The sequence below is a fragment of the Mizuhopecten yessoensis genome, unplaced genomic scaffold (genome assembly GCF_002113885.1).
Source record: "Mizuhopecten yessoensis strain PY_sf001 unplaced genomic scaffold, ASM211388v2 scaffold4761, whole genome shotgun sequence".
In the NCBI taxonomy this organism is placed as follows: domain Eukaryota; kingdom Metazoa; phylum Mollusca; class Bivalvia; order Pectinida; family Pectinidae; genus Mizuhopecten; species Mizuhopecten yessoensis.
Window position 1 is genome coordinate 139378 of NW_018405708.1, and position 19664 is coordinate 159041.

Sequence of the window (19664 nt, forward strand, 5' to 3'; positions counted from 1 at the left end):
AACAAAATATTAAACTGATCTTGACAACTCTCATATTTCTATCAGGGCGCTGTATGATCTGCACTTCAGGAGTTTACCCATGCCATTAGTAAACACTTACAAAGATATCACCTTTAAATCTAAAATAAGTAATTGTAAATGATTAACTATTTTCACAATGGACTTATTGACACAACGGTGATGTTGTTGGGGGTTTTTTTTGGGGGGGGGAGGGGGGAGGGGGGGTTCACGATAACCTGGCGAGCTCAGAAACATGATGTACGATTTGTGAAAAAAATCTGGTTAAGTAGTTTGTTCACAATCTCAACAATAAATTAAATTACAACTCACTTACAACTTCTCTAGCTTAACCCATTGCTTACTAGTTAGATTAAAACTTTGTAGAAAGAAAAAAAGAAAAAAAAATATATAGTAAATAGTCTTAAAACTATGAACTTGTACCAGGGGATCATCTCCGCGAGTCGTGTTCAAGATTTTACGTAACAAGGCTGTCTTTAGAAATTCGAAAATATTACTAAAACGTTAACATTCGATTATCATAATATTCAAGTCTTTTTCGTTCAGAACCTAAAATTTCCAGTTTTTTGTTTTTAGTTTGACAATATTAGTAAAAGTAATAGTGCTTTACACGATTATATTGGGCAAAAATAACTTTCATGGAATATTACCTGCTGATACAGAGTCCCATGAAATAAAAAGATAAACTTGTACGAGGAAAAATGTCAACGTTCTCAAAGCAATTTGGAAGAAAAGTACTGAGCACAAAATAACTGTCCAATATATTATAAATAATATAATGCACAAGGTGACTGGATAATGCATTCAAAACATTGTAAATAAGTCTGGTGAAAGAAAGTCATGAAATTTAGTACTCTGTATCCATCAAAATTAATTGATTTACAATCGAATTAACCGGCTTCCTTACATTATAGGTAATAACTCGGTCAACTTTGTTTGCTAAAGACATATATCATTATAGTCAGCTTACTTTTAATAATCAATGACCAACTCAGCATTGTTTTCTAAACAGATCGTCCAGTCAGATTTAGTTTGGTTACAGTAGATTATCCTGCTACAATCACGTATAGGCGATAGTCCAGTTACCTATAATTTATACAGAGAGATAAATCAGGTTTTCCAATACTTTGTTTAATGATGATATTTTACCTAGACTGCTTAAATATCAAGGCGAATATTGCAGAACCTCAGGGATTTAAGGAATATATATTTCCTTTGAGATAGGAACCTAAAAGGGGGTATTTTAGGTGCTGAAATCTTTAATAGATTACTACTCCTGAACAGTTGATCAATTTTTAAACAATTTACGTTGAAGCTTCCGTTGGATTATATCACAGTATACATAAACAATATAGTCCTCGACACTGATGGTTGGAGTCCAAAATGGGGCAATTTAATTTTTGATGACACTATTTTGCCATGATTGCGGAAATATTCAAGTGAAAAGAACAGGCCACTAAGGCCTCCTTTATACATGAAATTGTAACACTGTGGTAACAAGTTGAATTATTACATTCGTGACATTGTAACAGTAACAATCTGTTATTGTATTGCAATGGAGTGCTGTAATGTTTTCGTTACAACTTTACGAAGAAATGGTGTTTACCCGAGTCCCTTTGGTTAATTCCTTTGTTCACTAGTTTATGACTCATACTTTCGAAGTTGAATATTTCCATCCTCTTGTCCAATCCACAAGAATCCATTGTATAGAGTGATTGCTGTTGGTTTGTTCAGTCCATCCCATTCCCTGAGCAGGAACTTCATAAACCTAAAACCTTTTCCAAGTAGGTGGATTGCGCAGTTATTGTAGTCTGCAATTATGATCTGGTCTTTGTCATCACAACAAATTCCTCTTGGATCAAAAGATTTCTCAGGGCTACTTCCAAGATTTCCCGTATATATATTTACAAAAGCACTAAAACCGATGGTCTTTTGTACTGCACCAGCTTTTTGACTTTTTCTTAAGTAATATAATTCTCCACAACATTTCCCAACCCTGTAAGTATCGCCGGCATTTGTATCGAATGGAGTCCCGGTACTAATTTTGATTCCTGTTTGATCAAGAACATGCAGTTTGCTGTATTTTACTTCACGCGTCGGGTCAAAGGTCAGTCTTTGTCCAACGCAGCAAACTAATACCTGCCCTTCTTCGGTCAGAGTTACACTCCTGACTGTATCTGGTGAGACATCATCTAAGACATACATGTCATCTTTCATGGTATAGAGCTTTACTTGTGTTCCTGTGCACAGATAGATACCTTTATCACCAACCTTAGTTATATCCTTAACGTTTGTTGCAACATGTTTTATCGGTAAAATTTCATGTTCTTCACTAAACTGAACTCGAAACAGATAGCTGTCTCCTACCAACACAAATGCTGTTTGCATATCAATTGGCGATATCTTCGATATTGTTTTACGGATCCGGGTATATTCCTTTAAAATGAGCCTATAAGTATTGACAAGTTCCATGTGCTTGTGAGCATGCTCCTTCTTTTCGTCTGATGCCATCTGTTCCCTTATGGTGCCAACAATCTTTTTGATATCTACTTCAGTGACCTCGTGACTGGTATCAAAAGAAACAACAGCTTTAATGTCTGTTGGTGCTATGTATGTCTGTACCAGTTTCAAATCTCTCACGACTTGCTGCATTTCATCTTGATGTGTATTTAAGAACGATTCTGGATCACTTCCATGCTTTTCTAAGAATGCCAAACATCTTTTTGCCACCGATTCCTGGTTGCTGAGAAAGTTTAATTGCTGGTCATGCAAACGTTTTGAATGCATGAGTAGAGATTTCTTTTCCTTTTCGATGATTTGCATTAATTTTGCAGACCGATTTTCAATTGCAGTAGAAGTTTGGCTCTGGTGAACACTCACATTAGTATTGTGTTTCTGTATCAATTTAACTTGTAGACTGATCTTTTCACGTATTTTGTCCATACCTTCTGTTTCAATCAGATCTTTGAACTCTTTTCTCTTCATCTCAAGAATTTGGTGAGGTTTGCACAGCTTGTGTTGGCTATGGGTGTTTTCTATCACGCATGTCGTACACATATTCTCGTCACAGGAAACGCAAAACAAGGCAACAGCTTCTTCATGATGTTTATTACAGGTCGGGATCTGGGGAACTTGTGTAGCCATGCCTTTTTGTTGGTCTGTTCACAACTGTAATATGCGACGCAAAAGGACATAATTAACATTAATTTGTATACAAGAGTAAAAAAGAAACAAATTCAATAAGCCTGCTGATCAATAAATAAATGCAGATTGTAATTATAATCCCACATAAAATACCAAAATTTATTTGATTGTTAGTTCAAAATGCTTGTAGTGCACATACTTTGAATACAGCGATGATGCATAAACATCATCTGTCATCTTGAAACGATTTTGCCAGATGATAAATGTATTTCCAATCTTTTCAAGTTTGTGTGTGCTTTTCAAATTCAAAATGTAATTCATTGCTCAAAACTGTTATAAATTGTACTACAGTTGTGGAATAGCACATGTAACATTGCATGCTGTGTGCACGATGTGCGAACGAAATAAATCTGGACTAGTATTGCTTGCGAACAATTGTGCGGACGATGGACGAACGTTATGCAATGACAATCGTGGTTGGTATAAATTGAGAAATGGCTTTATAATTTATACGGTTTCGTGTTTAAACATAAAATCTTGATTTTTTAAGAATGTTTCTATATTCTAGCTACATATATTAGCTGATCTTTCTCAAATTTAGAAATGGTGTTTCGGTGTTTTTTTAAACGACCAAAATCGACACATGCAAAATTATAACACCCATGGACATGATCCCCTATACAGGTAAACATGGCCACTTTGTACATGTACGTGAACCGTAGTTTTCACCAAATGGGTCACTTACGTAACTCGTCAAGGTGTGAAAATCCAGGTGAAGGGGAGCTATAGACCAAAACGGATACAAATAGCACACACTTAACGTCCATTTGTGTTTTCATAGCAGTAATACGGTATCATACATCGACTTTCTATGTCAGGCACATGGTGCCAGGTATTGTATTGAATTGTTTTACGGTCCATCGACAATTTGAGTCATTTAGGGTCAAACAACAGTGTAAAAATAGACATTCACAAAAAACTGAATACGTGAATCAAGAAACAAAAGGTTAAAATGTGTAAAGATGTCAACATATATCAATATCAAACGAATTGTTTATAAAATATATCATATCTTATTATAGAGATTGTAAAACTGCGGTCACTCAAAATGTTATTTAACTGTTCTGTTACCTGGGAGCCAAACCCATTCTTGACAGTCCAACAGTCACTGTAATATTGTGTTAAACGCATTGTAAAATTGAACATTATCTTAATTATTATTACGAGAAATCTGTATTTAGAGTTTTCCTTATTCCATAGGAGGCTTCCGGATTCCGTAATATTGATTGACCAGTTGTACTTAATCGCACTTTTGTGCAGAGAGAAGCGTTCAACAGGACGTATGATTCTTAAATCGCACCATGTGTGGACGATGTGCGGACGGTGTGTGCACGTTATAAGTTGTGCGGTCACATAACTGTATTATAATAAAACCCAGCAGTAGTCGCCCCTGCAGGTCGCGGATTGAGGAAAGAATACACCTGCTGTTACCAACAGCATGTGTTGTAGAGGCGACTGATGTGGGATTCCTTGCAAAATTGGGGATTTGGTTTGTGCCATCTTCTTCGTAGTAAATCTGCTGCATCATTTAAACTATTCAGGATCTTCCATTTCTTTATACTTCTAACAATCTTTTATTTCCTAACGTCTTGCTTGGCAAAACGATTGCCTTTAATGTTGAAGGTTTGCCAAGGTAAGGAAGGCAATGGGTTCTGTCCCCAGGCCAGGCCATACCAAAGTTCTTAAAATTCAGCATTTGAGTTAATGGCCAACACTGGTTGTCCCGTTGTCAGTATAATGTGACCGGGCGGAATGCTGTGCTGGGTTCCTCTGGTATAGTATTTCTGTGAGATAGCAATATAAAGTCAGCATCAGATCCGTGCTATCACCAGGAGGCAAATACACAAACACAACCTGCCTCCGGCATACATACACAAATGCATGCATACACAATAAACATGGAGCACTCACGTCTGTATAAGACCTTGGGCGTTGATAGGACGTTAAACAAAACCAAACCAAACTAACCCTAGTTATGCATATTGAATTTTGGCAGTGATCACGAAGATAAGGCAATCGTCTTGTATTCGGTTAAAGTTTGTTAGCGCTATTTCTCGCAGAGAACCCGAGCGAACTGTTTTCAAATTTCATGTGAATAAGACGTTAAACGTAACAAAACAAAACCACTAATTGAAAGTGTGGATAAGGGAACGAGGAGGAACAATGATTTATGTTTCTTTTTCATTAACATGCAATTTACGTGTTAAAAATTTGCTGCTTCCTAACGACTTTTCTCTAGCTCATCCGGTCAGACAAGCAAGTCAGAGCGTCTTGGTTAATCCTCAGCAGAGGCACTGAAATCATCGTCACAGCTGTAACACATTTTAGTGTCGACATTCATGATTATTCTTTTGGGTTTGAATCAACATGTCATCATGTTGAAAATGTTCATCATCGTGTTGCAAGCATACCATCTCTAGAGCGATACATGTTCTCACTTTTATACAGTATATAATACTACGCAGACAAAAAAAAGTTAAAAAAAAATATCTTATTTGAGTAATTCTGGTAAGCGCAAATTACTCTTTAAATCACAAAGTTGTTACACATTTGATCACAACTCACATCTTAACATTTCTATCCCATCTACTGGGAACCTTCATTGACAAGTCATTTTCATCATTAAATCTTTCAGTAATATATATAACAAGGCAATCCATAATTCCCCACCGGTAATGATTTCTATATTTAACAAACAGCACATTTATGTCTGGATGCACCTACTCTAAGGAAATTATCCTGATATACACTGATTAGTTACCTAGCTAATTCTCGCTCCAGGTGATATAGTATAGAAGATATACACTGATTAGTTACCTAGCTAACTCTTGCACTCTGCGATCTGTCATCACAAAATGTCCTTGTATACCAAATCTGGTCGCTCCAGGTGATATAGTACAGAATATATACCACGACAAAATTATAGGTCAAAGGTCAACGTATAGGTCACAGTGAGGTCATAGTGACATTCCTCTTGCACTCTGCACCCCTCCATCATTGTACCGGTCACCCTTAAAGGCGTCTTCAACCGACAACAAGCGTCTTAAAGTGACAACAAGCGTCGTCAGAAAAAATCTTTGAAATTACCGACCAGAAGATAAAGAGGATATTTAATGGTATTTTCAGTAATAACAAAGTCCCTGCAGGTAGGGCGTAAGAATTGTACCTGCTGCCCCCATTGCATGATCGTAAGAGGCGACTAAATTTGGGATCTTATCTTTTTCTTCTTTCTAAACAACTTTCTTCTTCCTAATGTCTCATTGACAATGCCTCACTTTTGGCCTTTAGTTGAGAGTTCGCCCCTGTGAGGAAGGCTTTGGGTTCTGTCCCTTGCCGAGACATACCAGAGTCTGTAAAAGTGGTAGATTCTACTCCTTCTTAACGCTCAGCAATTTTGGAGTGGGACGACTGGTTCGCCCGTTGTCAGTATAATGTGACCGGGTGGGGTGCCCTACTGGGTGTCTTTGACAGCATGTTTCAGTGAAGTAGCACTATAAAGTCGCCATCAGTTCCGTGCTATCACAAGGAGACAAACACGAACATATCGCAGCCTTCCAAAACACACACGCATACACTACATGCATGCATCTTGCACACAGGGGAGGCCGTCATTAAATGACCATACTGTTGATAGGACGTTAAACAATAATAAACCAAACCAAACAAATCAGTAATAACAAATCTATTTCAGGGGTGTGGCTAATATTTTGATAGTTTTCACGAGAGTGTGTAAATGTATTTATTACATTTTAAAGCATAAAACATAAAAAAAAATATGTATAAAAAAAGGTTGGGAATCAGAAGCGTAATAATTAGCGCCATATTCTAATGACTTCACGCTTGATAACAAGGCTGCGTGCCATTTTGAATGGGATACTCCGATTCCGACGTTTTTTGTTATATTTTGTAAGATTGCCAATAAAAATGTCATGAATTGTATATCTATGTAAATAGGTATGTGTGTGTACCAAAAAATTACCATAACAACCACTTATCCTACCGGACCAAACATTGTTGCCTTTGAATGCAGCGATTAGAAGATACCGTTATGATTGGTCAATACCAAACAGTGATATTTTCACATCACTTTTGATATTTGTCACAGTAAGAAAGATATCAGTTTTATCAAGTTGATAGAATCCGATATTTCAATAGAAAAATGGTACTAAATGTTGTTAATATCACTGTAGTACACCTCTATACCAAATTTCAATTTGATATTTGAAATATTGACTGAGTTATGATGAATTCGTTAAAAATCAATTCATCTTTACTCGGTCATTTTTAGCTCACCTGGTCCGAATAACCAAGAGGCCTAGTATGTTTATGTTTGGCCAGTAGCATGATTGTATAAAGGGCTACCAAGTTTGTTTAAATGAATGACCTTAGTCCACAATCAAGGTCACAGGAGTCAATTGTCTTAAAAACCTTTTAAATGAGTTCTTCTGAATTACCAAAAGCTCCAGGGCTACGATATTCGTCCAGTAGTATTTGGGATAAAGGGCTACCAACTTTGTTCAATATTCAAGGTCACGGGGGTAAATTCTCTTAAAAACCTTGAAACGACTTCTCCTGAATTAACAAAAGCTCCAGGGTTATGATATTTGGCCAGTAGCATTTGGGGATGAAGGGCTACCAACTTTGTTCAAATTAATGACATTTGCTTATATTCAAGGTCACAGGGTTCAATCGTCTTAAAAACCTTGAAACGTTTAATTGTCTTTAAAACGCTTAAACGACTTCTTCTGTAAAACCGGAAGGTTCATGGTGATGATATTAGGCCAGAAGGATGTAAGGATAAAGTGCTACCAAATTTGTTCAAATAAATGACGTTTGCCCATATTCAAGCTCACAGGGGTCAATTTCTTAAAAGCATTTGATGAATAACCAAGAAGGCCGAGGGTGTTTATATTTGGCCAGTAGCATGCTTAAATGAAGAGCTACCAAATTAGTTCAAATAAATGACCTTAACCCGCATTCAAGGTAACAGGGGTCAAATGTCTTAAAAATAAACATTAAACAACTTCTTCCGAATAACCAAAAAGTGCAGGATGATGTTATTTGGCATGTATCATGCGGGGATGAAGGGCTACCATGTTCAAATACATGACCTTTGCCCATATTCAAAGTCACAGGGGTCAGTTGTCTTAAAAACCTTTAAATGACTTCTTCTGAATTACCAAAAGCTCCAGGGTGATGATATGTTTTTAGAAGGATGTTGGGGTGAAGGGCTACCAAGTGTGTTCAAATGAGTGACCTTTGCCTATATTCAACGTCACAGGGGTCAAATGTCGTAAAAGACTTTAAATGACTTCTTCTGTATTACCAAAAGCTCCAGAATTATGATATTTGGCCAGATGGATGTAAGGATAAAGTGCTACCAAGTTTGTTTAAATGAATTACGTTTGCCCATATTCAATGTCACGGGGGTCAATTGTCTTAAAAGCCTTTAAACACCTTCTTCTGAATAAACAAAAGGACCAAGATGATGATATTTGCCAGTAGCATGCGGCGATTAAGGGCTACCAAGTTTGTTCATATGAATGACCTTTGCCAATATTCAAGGTCACAGAGGTCAAATATGTTGAAATCTTTAAATGACTTCTGATTAATAACTAAAGCATCCAGGGTGATTGCTTGTTCATGTAAATTACCTTGACACCCTTTCAAGGTCACGTCTGGTCCATAGTGCATAAATCTTCTAAAAGTCATCTTCTCAATATACAAAAGGAATACGGTGATGATGTTTGGCTAGTTGCATTCTGGGATGAAGGGCTATAAAGTTTGTTCAACTTAATACCCATGTTTGACTTTCAATGTCACAGTTGTCAAATGTGTTTAAATCATTTAACAGGTTCTTCTGAATGACTTTAAGTCAAGACACTGATATTTTGCCTGTAGCTTTATTTTTGTCCACTTTTAAGGTTACAATTATGTGATGAATACCATGTGAGCGATGCAGGCCTATTGTATTCAAGGTCACAGGGGTTAATTGTCTTAAAAACCTTTATACAACTTCTTCTGATTAACCAAAAGGACCAGCATGGTGATATGTGGTCAGTAGCATGCTGGGATAAAGGGCTACCAAGTTTGTTGAAGTGAATGACCTTGACTTATATTGAAGGTCAAAGTGGTCAAATTTATTTAAAATATTTAAACGAATTCTTCTGAATAACCATGAAGCACAGGATGTTGATATTTAGCCAGTAGCATGCTTCGATGAAGGGCTATCACGCTGTTTCATTTGAATGATCTTCACCTACTTTAAAGGTCACATTTGGTCAAATATGTATAAACATTCAAATTACCTAATTTCAATAAACAAAGGAATGAGGTGATGAAATGTTTTTAAATCTTTTAACAGGTTCTGTTGGATGACTTTTAATCAAAAATACTGATATTTTACCTGTAGCTTTGTTTTAGATCCCTTTTAATGTTGCAAGTGTGAGATTGTTACAAAGTGAGCTATGCAGCCCCATTGGGCATCTTGTTCAAATATCAACTTGAAATATGGTATAGAGGTGTATTATAGTCATGCTAACAATATATCTTCTGATGTCACTTACTTTATTCGATATTTTTAAAGATTTTGTCTGGCGACGCTTTTTGTCACTTTAAAACAGAAAGACGAACGGACTGAGTGCAAACCTATAGTCTTCCACGGGAATAGGTGGGGGCTTATGACATCAGACCAATTCAAAGTCACCAGCTGGGTTATGGTAAAAAAATAATAGTACAAGTATGAAGGATTGGTTGATGTCTTAAATGCTGAAAATGCTAGACGTACTACGTGCTCAGAAACAATTTCTCAATTCTGCATAAATGTTCACATCACTACTCAATATTATTAACTCAATATCCACTTACCAGACTTGTCTGAAGGGACTGCTGATGTTGAATATTGAGCGAAAACGACCTCTCGTTCTTTCGTCAAACAATCGGATAACTTGAATTGCGCAGTTGATGGGTAATCCCCTACTTAAAAGCGTCTTCAACAAAAAACAAGCGACAACAAGCGTCCATAGTAGGCGAAGTTTGGTTTGGTTAAGTATTGTTTAACGTCCTATCAAAAGCTATGGCCTCAAAATGCCATATTAACTTTTGCTGGGTACCCGGACATGTGGGGATACCAGGTAATGAACAGACAGATCGTGCCGCGAAAGCAGCACTAATACTACCACCTGAAGATTTTAAAAATTGAATAATTGGAATCAATGCGTAGATAACAAATTACATTCTATTAAACCTAAAATCGATGAATGGGATCCTAGTTACAGAGAAAGGCGCCGAGACGGGGTATCCTTACGCGTCTCCGGATGGGTCATTCATACATTACCCATTGTTATTGATTAAAAAGTGAAGTCCAGATTCAGTGCATAACGTGTCAGGAACCATTTGCAGCAACGCACTTGTTACTAGATTGTATAGACTTTCAGTCAACACGAGAAAAATTCTATAGTAACATTACATGTCTTAAATTTCTTTTCGAAAACATAACTGTCTCTTCAATTTTAGGCTATCTGAAAGCTGTTGGTCTTTTACATAAAATTTGAGTCANGCCACTTTCGATATTTGAATTGACGTTTGTCTTTTACCTTTGAGTTTGTTTGATGTTTTTATTTTGCATTTGTTTTTGTCGACCATTTGTTGGCCTATCCTGTGATGGGCCGTTAAGCATTAGTAATAATATTAATAATAATCTAACAGCTATGGTCATTTAGCAGGAGTAGAAATTACCATTTGTACAGACTCTGGTATGTCTCGGCCAGGGGACAGAACCCAAGCCTTCCTCACAGGGGCGAACGCTCAACTAAAGTGAGGCAGACATTAGGAAGAAGTAAGTTGTTTAGAAAGAAGAGAAAAGATAAGATTCAAAATTTAGTCGCCTCTTACGATCATGCAAACTCTATAAACCAAATGTCAATTTAATATTTGAAAAATCTACGGAGTTTTTTTATATAGGGGGGGGGGGGGGGGGGGTGCATACGAATCGTCGTTAAATAATATTTCCAACAATACTTAATAAACTTGAAGACAACAGAAGATATTTGATTCGTTAGAATATAATACACTTATTTCCCAAGTTTGACTTCGTTATGCGGAAAATGATCAAACGATGACGAGTTAAGGTTATTTTTAAGATCGGCGGCGTGGCACACATGTGTCTTCAACTCTACTGATCAAGAAGCGTCATCAACAGTTCAGTTTAATAAATGAAAAACATTGACTGATTAATGATAAATTTAAGGACGTGCCTCGATGTATATGTTGTGTACGCTCATTTGCTGGAGACAGCGTATGTTGTTGTACTGATGCAGACTTTATAGTGCTACCTTACCGAAATACCATGCCGAAGGGACCCACAACAGCATTCCGCCCGGTTATATTATTGGATTATTGGATGTATAGGGTTTAACGTCTTATCATTGGATGAACCAGTGGTTGCCATTATACCCTAAATGCTGAACGTTAAGCAGGTAATAACAACGACAATTTTTAAGAATTTTGGTATGCCCCAGAACCAAATGCCTTCCTAGCGTTGGAAGGCACTAGGAACGATAGGGAGTTAGAAGGCATTTGTTTTGTTTTGTTTTGTTTTTGTATCGACAATAGTCATTTGGGGCCAAAAAACACTTGAAAATAGGCAATCACAAAATTGAATATATCAAACTAGAAATAAAAAGGTTTAAAGGGTGTACAAATGTAAAATTATCAACAGTCGCCTCATACGATACTAATCAATTTAACTTATAGCCATACACTTAACAATACAGGAAAACTGATAGAGAAAAGGCCCCGATAAGATCATCAATCTTCAGTGAAGATGGTTTATTGAATTGTGATGCAATAGAAGAATTTAATGTTACTTACAAAATAATGAGTCGTATTGAACACGTATAGGAACATATTGGCCAGAACAGATTTTACTAACGATCAAGCGCAGGTTGATTGAACCGAGATTGCGCAATGCTTTTTGACTTCTACGAATGACCTGTAAAAATACCAAAAAAACACAGAGCATTGGCCACCATCCCATCCATCTTTGTCAAATTGGCGCAAATGGCAATCCAAACAGAATGACCGTTCTTTAATTCCACATCCGCTTTCTGAGGGAGCAGTCCTTAGAAAAATATATTTTATGATATCACAAATTCGAATTAACGATATCATTAAATCGGGCGATTTAATGATATCATTCAATCAAATTAATGATATCATAAATTCGAATATATGATATAAAATCGATTTTATGATATCACAAATTCTTTTAATGATATCATATATTCGAATTTATGATATCATAAAAAAGCCCGATTTAATGATATCATAAAATAGAAATTGTGATATCATTAAAAGAATTTGTGATATCATAAAATAATAAGTGATATCACAAAATAATTTATGAAATCATAAAATAGATTTTATGATATCATAAATTAGATTTTATGTTATCACAAAATAATTATTGATATCATAAAATCGATTTAATGATATCCCTTTTTCTGAATATACCAGTTTAACGATATCCATATATGTATTATAGTCATATGAACAACACATTTCCTGCTAACGCTTATGGTATGCAGTATTTTAAAGAGTTTGTCTGGCGACGCTTGTTGTCGCTTATTGCAGGTTGAAAACGCTTTTAAGTGTGACTTCCGTTTATGAACCAAAAAAGGAAGTTTTATAAATAGGCGTGATAAGAATATGTAAACAGGCGCTTTGTACTCAGTTCAGATAATTCAAGGTCACGTTACACTTGTGTCGTCACGTCCCGCAGAACACAGCTACACAATAATTTGAATAGAGAACGACAACATGAGATATATTAAAAGGCTTTAAGAGAAAATGTGGATGGCGTGCATGTGTCGTGGTGGAATATTTAATAAGAGAGAGAAAATACTGTCCTTCCATCCGAGAAGTTTGTCTGGGACATAGCAAACTATTTTACCTGGAGTCACCAGAATTTGTGTGCAAACACATACATCATGGGATGACGGAGTTCATAGTGCAACAATTAGATCACTTAACGGGCGGAATGCTGTGCTGAGTGCCTTCGGCATCGCATTTCAGTGAGCAAGTCTGCATCAGATCACAAGTAGGCAAATGAGCTAACATACCCTGTCTCCGGCACATATGCACGCTTTCACAACATATGTGGAGACACGTCCTTGAATTTAGATATGCTCCCCGGCGGAATCGTCTTTTCCGGTAGTACCCGATGTCAAGGAATATTGGTGCGAACACATTTGATCTGTAGCCCACATTGCGATATTTGGGACCTCCATCTTTCTTTCCTACATATCTCCTACTTATTCTTCCTTTTTTGCGATGCTTCTGCGCCCATCATCATACGGTCTTAGCTGTCACGAGAAAGTAAAAACCTGAACAAACAAAACAACCAGGTTACAGTTTTGAAAAAAGTACTTTCTGACATTTACGCAATTTGGGAATTTTAAATATATATCAGACAGAAATAAACAGTTATTGGTCAACAGTAATGCACAATATAATAACGAATTATAAGTTGAGAAACAATATGTTTATTTATATCTTTCTGTCAAAATCACCTAGTTACCTTACAATGATACACCTATAATTGATAAAATGATGATAATCTCATAAATTATTCGTTTGATTTCACTTTCTATGAATTTGTGACAATTTGATTTTAATTGTTAAGGATTTCTAGTGCTCTCTAATCAATCAAATCTCAAAGAATGACAAAATGCATTCAATTGTACTCATAACTGTAGTTCTTCGTTTAGATACATTTGTTGTAACTGTACTGTAAACTCATGCAAATTGAAAGTGCTTGTAATTGAAGTTCTTTGTCTACAAATATATTATACTGTAACTATTGTGCATGTACACATTTGACAGTTTAAAGTTGTTGTAGTCAATGATCTAAACACATTATACAAATAACTCTGCACAGATATACATGTATGTGTGTGGATGCGAGTGTACGTACGTGCTTGAGCGACTGTGACTGTTCGTGTGTTGGTATATATATGACCAACACTAGACGATAAAGCACTAGCTTTCCAATCTAATGAGTTATACAATATATATCTAGGATTCACCACATGTGCATATGTTACATGTTAAACTTTATGTTTATTTAATTCATATTGCCGTTTAGGTGTCCCTGGTTTCGAAAAAATATTTGAATGCCTGTCAATATGATTCGATTAAGAATTTAGTCCTTTTTTTTACAAAGGCCACCCTTGATTATTCAATAGACACTAGATCGTAACTTAAACATTATTCGAGGCCTAGTACATGTAGTTCGTGCTTTTTATTATTAATGAGGCGGATACATAATCTACCAATAATCGAGTATGTAGATATGATTCTAATAATCGAAAGCGAAACCTTAGTGTATGATTCTAAGTAGATCGTGGAAATTTTCAAAAATCAGGGTTATATGATAACAGTCATGCATTCATTGGATAATTGATTTCAGAACCACGTCATCATAACTCACTGGTATATAAACTGGTAGGCCGCACCAATAAGCTTATTAATTTCCCGAAGTCTTATACGGAGTAGTCTGATTTTCAGTTTTATCTTTCAGGTAGGTAAACGTTATTTCAAATTGAATTATTGTGTTGTTTGCACTAACTACTATTATAATTGAATATTTACAATGTCTTTTTTCTGTGTTCAATAACCTTTTGAAAAATGTATAGTCATTCAAATTTCAAACCCATATAATCGATCTTTTAACACCCAATTAAATTCAGATATGTATTTTCAATTGGGATATTTTCTATCAGCTAATTGAAAATTTGAGTGACTATACAATGTTTAAGGGGGCTTGCTAAACCTTAGCTGATGCATGTCTGTTCTTAACACGCTAAACAGGGTTTTTTCGGTTTTTTTTCTAAATTTTAATATCACTGGCAGTTGATTTATTTACATTTGTTGATCAAAGTTCTATAAATATGGTCGTAATATTGCCACTATGCATGTCAACCGCGGAGGAAGCGCTATTTTCGTTCGCGGTAGACGGGTATAACAGTTTTGGCTATATCTTGATGCTGACCAAAGTGATAGATTTCGATCTCCTCTGATTCATGTTCACAACATAAGGATAGTTAAAACTTGTTCATATCTTTAGAAAGAGATGTGTCGATGATTTCGTATTTTTTGCTTGCTTTACATTTTACTCGAAACTTGTAAATGGACTCAAAGTCACTGAATGTTTTTAAACCATATATACGTCTATGGGTTTTTACATGCTGATAATTTTATGTGTTTAATATGGCCATATTTGACTCATATTCATAGTTTTGATTATGAATTAAAGCTAGATTTGAATAACAAAGGAACTTTTAAAATAAACATTGAGAATATATACATGAAAATTGATGACTGTCACTCAATGTTTTTCTTAAATCGAGTGTAAGAATTAACTTAGGATTTTATCAGGTTATTAAAATGTTTTTGGATTTCTTCATTTTTGTGTGTGTACATGTTCCAAAAAGGTCATAGACAGCGTCATCATTTTTAATTTGTCACACGTTTCATTCGTTTAGGATGATGGTGAAGTGTATTCGGTTCACCATTTAATCATATTAATTTGGGAAAAAAATAATCAATCTCATGAATTATTCAAAATGAGAAATGTGAACACTCTTTATCAAAGTTTTGAAATTTAGCGCCAGGAAAAGCCTGGTACTTAAAGTAAGAAGTTATTACTAAGTTAGCTTTGCGATTCCTCTGACTTCAACACACAGGAGTGATACACTCTTTAAATCCTACACGCATATGGTACACGCATAGGTTTGGGGGAAAATATGTTTGCAATAATGCTAGACGTAAATGTTGAATTTCTGGTCGCTTCAGAATGATGCAAAAAATATAACGTCAAAGTGCGAGTTTTAGGGCATCAATTAATGTGAAGTCATTCCAAGCAAAAATATATCAAAGTGAAATATGAAAAGTATAATTACCGTGCGCGAGATTCCTGGAATCTGAGTGGCTGATATTAAACCAATTGAAAATTCCATATCTATTGTTATATTAAAAAAGCACAAATATATGACGTCCGTTGTGGTAAAATATATATCTTATATTCTTTATAGTCTGGAATTGTTGAAGTCACTTCTCAGGGTGTCACGTTCCATAGGGTTGATATTATTGGGGTTGCATACCAACTTTCATTGACAACTAGAGAATCCTCAATTATTTACAAACATTTTCAAAATAAAATGGGAATTACGAGAAAGTAGCTCTAAAAGAAATATTAATCATGTTAAATTGCATTATCACATCCGATACTTATTTCGTTGTTTTGTTTACAGTTAAAATGGATTGCCAAGTGCATGGATTCACCAAGAACCCTTTTTTTCTCGAGTTCACAACTGTACAACGGGTTGTCGATTCGGGCTGCAGTTTTAGAACTGATTTTAACGCGTGTCAGCTGAAGTGGAATGTTCAAGAGTGTCATCTGAAGTGGAATGTGCAAGAATGTCAATAATGTGTTCTAAAATTCTCAACATGAAGTAACTTGAACGTTTGATTTCAGTTCATGGAATTCCAAAATCTATGTTTGCAACTATTGCTAACGTTTCGGTTTGATATTAAGGGAAAACATTTTCGAACATGGAAAAACGACCCATAAAATATGAGAAGAAAAAAACAACATTTATTCAGTAAATTGGACTTTCAACTTCGGAAAAAATACAACAAAAGAGTCATTGGAACGTGGGAGAAAGACGGAAAAAAGTGAGAGAGAATGTCAGAATTGTTATTCTGGACTAATATTCTGACGAATAGAACACTGGAAAACATCACCGGGGACAATAAGGACAAAACGCATGCAGTCATTATCATTTTCGTCACACTTGAACCATAATAACAGTCTACTTTCGGACTTTTGGTTTTTGTATTATCGATGTACTGTTATTATTACACATGCAGAAAGATCAGGGAAAAATTGGTATTTTGAAAAAAAAGATTGAAAAATAAATATATCGTCAGAATATGTATTGGTTGTTGATTTTTCGTGACCTTAACTTTTGACAAAGTAATTATTATGATGTCATATGTCAATTGTACCATCAATACCGATACATATGAAGGTGGTCCCTGCAACAAACAGAATGTAGACACGAAATATATAAACGTGATCGTTTGCAGACAGAGAATCGGAGGCGCTCCTTTTGGGCTACAGTAACCAACATGCATACACGCCTACTGTAAAGTTAAGCTTTATATACAGGTTTCACATGACTAGAATACCTGAGATCCTAAATACTACCACTTTGCAGGACAGGCAGGTTTAGCCATATACATCGATGTTGATGGCCGATTTGTCGTTTGGTGACCTATATATTGACCATTGACTTATGATTAGTATGCTATCCCGATTAATATTGGTGTTCACTTTGAATTATGACCACTGCTGACCTACATATATTGACATGCTATCATTCAATTTGTTAAAAGTGTAAATCAAAGATGTGTACCATTTATCAATATTGTTGGTCTGATTGACCTATGACCTGATCATAGCAAGCGTTGTCATACTAGGTGCGCGGCATTGGTTTATAAGGTTTGACTTATTGGCTTATGTTGGTCCCTTCTATAAACGCAATCGATGCAGACAGAGAGTCGGCGGAGCTCCGTTGAGGCTAACAAGCATGCATGAACAAATATACACAAGATCAGCTTGATATATGGACCCTGTTGCACGTGACTAGAATACCTGCGATCCTAAATGCTACCACTTGACAAGTTTAGCCTTATACATCGATATTGATGATCGATTTGACCTATATATTGATATGCTACATTGTTTCATTAAATTTGTTGTGTAAATCAAAGATTTGTACAATGTAACATTTACCAAAATTGTTAGCCTGATTGACCTATGGCCTGATCTTTTTACAAGTTTTGTCCTAGAAGGTGCGCGGCATTAGCTTATTTTGATCAAGTGTGGTGTCTGCCATTATTATAAAGGTAATAACGTTAATGACGTCCTTACACTAAACGAATTTCACATAATACAGGCATCATCATCATCATCATCATCATCATCATCATCAAAAAATCGATCATGACAATATGCCAACATTTCTCTTCAGTTTAAAGTTAAAGTTAATATTATAATGATAAAACACAAAGTATGTGTTGCTTCAGATTACAATTTGCTTGCAAAGGGCCCCGTCCTGAATCTATTTCACAGTACAGCGGATGATAAACAGACGACATATTTCTACAATACTCCGTTTGAGTGTAAATATATAACCCGTAATTACAAATTGTTATTTCCACAGATTACTTAGGTTAATAGCACCGTAGACTTAACATTAACTTACAGAGGAAAAACGGCAATTCCATACTTTATGATATGGTAGTGTAAATCTGTTTGTGACCACGTCACAGACTAAACATCTTATTGATCATTTGTCCCATTCACAGAACACAGCTAGAGCTGCGCATTGGTGTTTACAAAATAGCAGCGTTACGGTGACGCTAGATACTAAATATAGAATCCGGCAGTATTTTTCTACATGCAGACGTTTGTACATTAAACATTTATTAAAAAAAAAATAACATAAAAGACTGCTTAATAGAGCCTTTCTTTGTTAGAACGCCCAGACAGCCAACTTTGGTCCCGATCGACTTCTTTACAAATTGCAACTAACATCGGTAGAAATCCTGAGAAAACTAGGTCGCAAGAACAGGGATTTCCATTGGCAAATCTTCAATTTTGTTAGATGGTTGGTAAGTGCATGTATTAAGCTGTCTCACTTTGTATTTTGCGTTGTTATGAAAACAAACTGAAGCGTCCTTCTATCAGAAATGTCTTTAGGTATTATAATTGATCAGCTCCAAGTCATATTGATAACCCTATTGCACTATATATGCGATTAAGATTATCCTTACTCGCAAACGGCCCGTTCAATATGTTCAGGTTTTCAAGTTTTGCACATTCTTCATGATATCACAGCATTCGTAATGGTTTTTTTCCAAAATGTTCTGGGAGATGGCTTAATATAAGAGCCTACTCTTGTTGCCAGATCACTAATATTACCGTGCATTATGTAAAATTATATATCATGTACAGCATATTTGTAAATAAAATATTGACATCATTAAGTCAGGCATTAGCATCAGGAAATAAGTTTAATTCTGTTTATCATTTTAAACTTACTTGTCACTATGTCAGCTACTGTTTTAACAAATACATTGACAAATACTTAACAGGCAAATGGACTTCTTTTTTATGAGTGGCAATTTAACTGGTTAAAAGTAAGATCAAAATATTTAGAATTTATTTTGATATTCAAATGGATTGAAACTGTAATAACAGAATAAAAAAAGAGATAGCTTCAATATATAACCACAATAGCACGAGTCACAACAAACAACACACAATAGCACGAGTCACAACACAAAACACACAATAGCACGAGTCACAACAC

At 35.6% G+C, this 19664-nt stretch overlaps 1 protein-coding gene and 1 long non-coding RNA gene across 2 annotated transcripts; one reads left to right on the top strand and one right to left on the bottom strand.

Annotated features, from left to right (window-relative positions):
- Window positions 1-221: 221 nt before the first annotated feature.
- LOC110449657 lies at window positions 222-10170 on the bottom strand. Its single transcript, XM_021496657.1, has 2 exons — window positions 10090-10170; window positions 222-3186 (listed from the first exon to the last, which is right to left on the bottom strand). The coding sequence occupies exon 2, from the start codon at window positions 3160-3162 to the stop codon at window positions 1660-1662; it is 1503 nt and encodes a 500-aa protein (XP_021352332.1). The 5' UTR covers window positions 3163-3186; window positions 10090-10170; the 3' UTR covers window positions 222-1659.
- A 4505-nt stretch (window positions 10171-14675) lies between these two features.
- LOC110449659 lies at window positions 14676-17218 on the top strand. Its single transcript, XR_002462873.1, has 2 exons — window positions 14676-14803; window positions 16536-17218. It is a non-coding gene; the product is annotated as an uncharacterized LOC110449659 (long non-coding RNA).
- Window positions 17219-19664: the final 2446 nt, after the last annotated feature.